The 3,358-nt window shown below is 41.2% G+C and overlaps 1 protein-coding gene across 1 annotated transcript in view; it reads left to right on the top strand.

Moving 5' to 3' along the window:
* The first annotated feature begins 14 nt into the window (after positions 1-14).
* The window catches only part of LOC104990181 (cytochrome P450 2C42-like), a 29,475-nt gene continuing 26,131 nt past the window's right edge, over positions 15-3,358 (top strand). The window contains exons 1-3 of the mRNA XM_010842158.1: positions 15-359; positions 1,886-2,048; positions 2,235-2,384. Coding sequence (XP_010840460.1) covers positions 192-359; positions 1,886-2,048; positions 2,235-2,384 — 481 coding nt within the window. The 5' untranslated portion in view covers positions 15-191. The remainder of the gene's footprint in view (positions 360-1,885; positions 2,049-2,234; positions 2,385-3,358) is intronic.

Below are 3,358 nucleotides of genomic sequence, written 5' to 3'. Positions count from 1 at the left end.
AAAACAAGACTAAAGGACACTTTAATTTTATCTTTATCAGTGGCCAAAGTCCATTCAGAATAGAGTACAAAATGGATGTGATTGAATGGTATCTTTATTCCTCAGAGAGGCCCAAGTTGAATTAGCAGGGACTGTTACAAAAGCTTTTGATTTCAGGCTCACAGTCATCCGAGTAAGAAGAGAAGGCATCAATGGATCTGCCTGTGGTCCTGGTGCTCTGTCTCTGCTGTCTGCTTCTTATCTCACTCTGGAAACAGAGCTCTGGGAAAGGGAAGCTCCCGCCGGGCCCCACTCCTCTCCCAATTCTTGGAAATATCCTACAATTAGATGTTAAGGACATCAGCAAATCTGTAAGCAATGTAAGTAGGTTTTATGTTCCTCCAGTGTCTTGTAAAAGGTAAGTAAAATAAGCCCAATTAAAAAAATAATATATACTATTTTGAGCACACTCTTAAAGCAGGTCAGTTTGAAGCAAATTACTCCCTGTAAATTTGATATTTTTCTTGCCTTTTCAGGCCTGTTATTATCATAAATAGAGGAATAAAGTAATGTGTTTTGTGAGTAGAGAAGAGTTTAGGTCTTTGTATGGTAGAATCAAAATAATTAAGTTTTAAAAGCTGGGAGTGTTGCCTCCTTTCTTTATTTCACAGCCATTTGCTACGATTTGGGACTGAAAGTAAAGGGTAAGTGAAGTGTTTTGTGATTAGTGATTTCTTTCCAGAAATCATTTACTATATTGTTGTTCAGTTGCTCAGTTGTGTCCTACTCTTTGTGACCCCATGGACTGCAGGATGCCAGGTTTCTCTGTCTTTCACCACCCTCCAGAGCTTGCTCAAACTCAAGTCCATTGAGTCAGTGATGCCCTCCAGTCATCTCATCTTCTGTCGTCCTCTTCTGCCTTTAATCTTTCCCAGCATCAAAATCTTCTCTAATGAGTTGGCTCTTCACATCAGGTAGCCAAACAAAGTCCTGGAGCTTCAGCTTCAGCATGAGATTAGTGATTTCTTTCCTGAAATCATTTACTATATAAGCTGTGTGTTTTGTTCAGATGACCAGGAAAACAGAACTTTTCTGAAGAAGGGCATTGTGCCTGGTGTTAAGGAATTAACTTAGGATTAGGATGATCATGGGGGAATGAAAGAAAGAAGTCATCAGTTAGGGTCCCACTGGCGGCAGCAGCATTCATTTGGATTCTGCAGGACACTGCCATCTGTATCCTGTGAATGCTGCCGCACAGAAGGTGTTGTTCTTCCATGAGATGCTGCATGTCCTGGCACTGCCTCTATGATGCTTCCTCTCTTTCTGTGTTAGTGATACCAGAGGATCTCAAACTAGGCTGGGCATTAGAGTTATATGAACTTATTTTTTAAGTTATAAATTTCTAGTATTCATCATAGGGCTACAGAGTCAGAATTCTAATGACCGCTTCATGCGTGATTCTGAAGCAGTGAGCTGGCTGTTGGTCCAAAAGGTGGACCTTAAGGATTGCTACATTGCTTCTCAAGGATCAGAGGATGACTATGATCTTCAAATTTGAATCCTCTAAATATTAGCCCTGGGGTGCTGGACATGGAACAGAATTCCACAACCTTGGTTTCCTTATTTATAGTAGGGCAAATAAACCCACTGAAAGTGCTGATTTGAGGATTAATTATAACCTGTGTACCAGCTACTTGGGCCATTACTCAGCATTTCAAGTCATCCATAAGTAGAACCTATAACAATTACCACCATATTTCTGCATTAAATTCTGAATTTAATACATAATTAGGCTGTCTCTGGCAGAATAAAAACATAATAGCAGGATGATGATACATTCTGCATCAGGCACAACATAGTATCTCATACTGACTTCTTTTGCTATTACATGCATCTCCATTCCCAGCTCTCAAAAGTCTACGGCCCTGTGTTCACTCTGTATTTTGGCATGAACCCCCTGGTGGTCTTGCATGGATATGAAGCAGTGAAAGAAGCTCTGATCGACCTGGGAGAGGAGTTTTCTGGAAGAGGCAGTTGCCCAGTGATTCAAAGAGCTTCTAAGGGATATGGTAGGTGTGTATGTGTGGGTGTTCAGCATTGGTAAATGGTAGGAGTGGGGAGGATGGAAAAGGAAATTTGACAACTGTCTGCCATGGCTCCTCAGCAGATCGTGTTCCCTCTCTGAGGCTGCCATGTGTCAGCTCACTCCTCCTTCCCTAGAACTTGCTCCTAGTTTCTGTTTCCCCTGCTGGTAGGAGTCATTTTCAGCAATGGGAAGATATGGAAGGAGACCCGGCGCTTCTCCCTCATGACCCTGCGAGATTTCGGGATGGGGAAGAGGAGCATGGAGGACCGTGTTCAACAGGAAGCGTGCTGCCTGGTGGAGGAGTTGAGAAAAACCGACGGTGGGTGATTCTATTTTCTCTTAAGTCTGACCTTAACAGACTTCTCTCTCTCCAGTGACATCCTTGGAAATATTTCAGGGACAACCTCATCTTTCATACTAGTATTGGTTGTTAGCCCTTAGATGGGGGGAGGGGGTTATAAAGCATAGGCAGCCAAGGAGGTTTTGTGTATCTGTGCTTATTATGTGTATACTCCCATGACTATGCATGCAGTGTGAGTATAAAGATCATTTAATCAAATTATCTCCTGAACTTTGTTTTCAAATCAGAAATCACAAAACATAGTTTTGAGTCATTTCCTAAAAATATTAAAGAACAGAGAAGGGTAGAGGTAATGTGGTTGTCTATTCCGGAATATTTTACCAGGAAATACTTGTTAATTGGACAGGGTGGGAATGACCATTATGTGGCATGAAACAAGTAATATGTGTGTTCACGTAAGTGGACTATATTTATATATTCAGCCTTACAGACACTTTTGAGAGTTACTTCCAAGGCTCAGGCCTACAATTCTGGCCAATAGTAATACCATCTATGGTTTTAATCATCTTGGGATATCTTAGTGCAATTCTCATCAATTATGCTTTCTCTGTAAAGACAGCACTCTTTATATTACTATCTTTTTTAAAAAATTTTATTTTATTTAACTTTACAATATTGTATTGGTTTTGCCATATATAAAAATGAATCTGCCACAGGTATACATGTGTTCCCCATCCTGAACCCTCCTCCCTCCCCATACCATCCCTCTGGGTCACCCCAGTGCACCAGCCCCAAGCATCCAGTATCGTGCATCGAACCTGGACTGGCGACTCGTTTCATATATGATATTATACATATTTCAGTGCCATTCTCCCAAATCATCCCACCCCCTCCCTCTCCCACAGAGTCCAAAAGACTGTTCTATACATCAGTGTCTCTTTTGCTGTCTCGTATACAGGGTTATTGTTACCATCTTTCTAAATTCCATATAT

This window comes from Bison bison, unplaced genomic scaffold (genome assembly GCF_000754665.1).
Source record: "Bison bison bison isolate TAMUID 2011002044 unplaced genomic scaffold, Bison_UMD1.0 scf7180017864172, whole genome shotgun sequence".
Classification (NCBI taxonomy): domain Eukaryota; kingdom Metazoa; phylum Chordata; class Mammalia; order Artiodactyla; family Bovidae; genus Bison; species Bison bison.
This window is presented reverse-complemented; position numbering and strand designations above follow the sequence as displayed.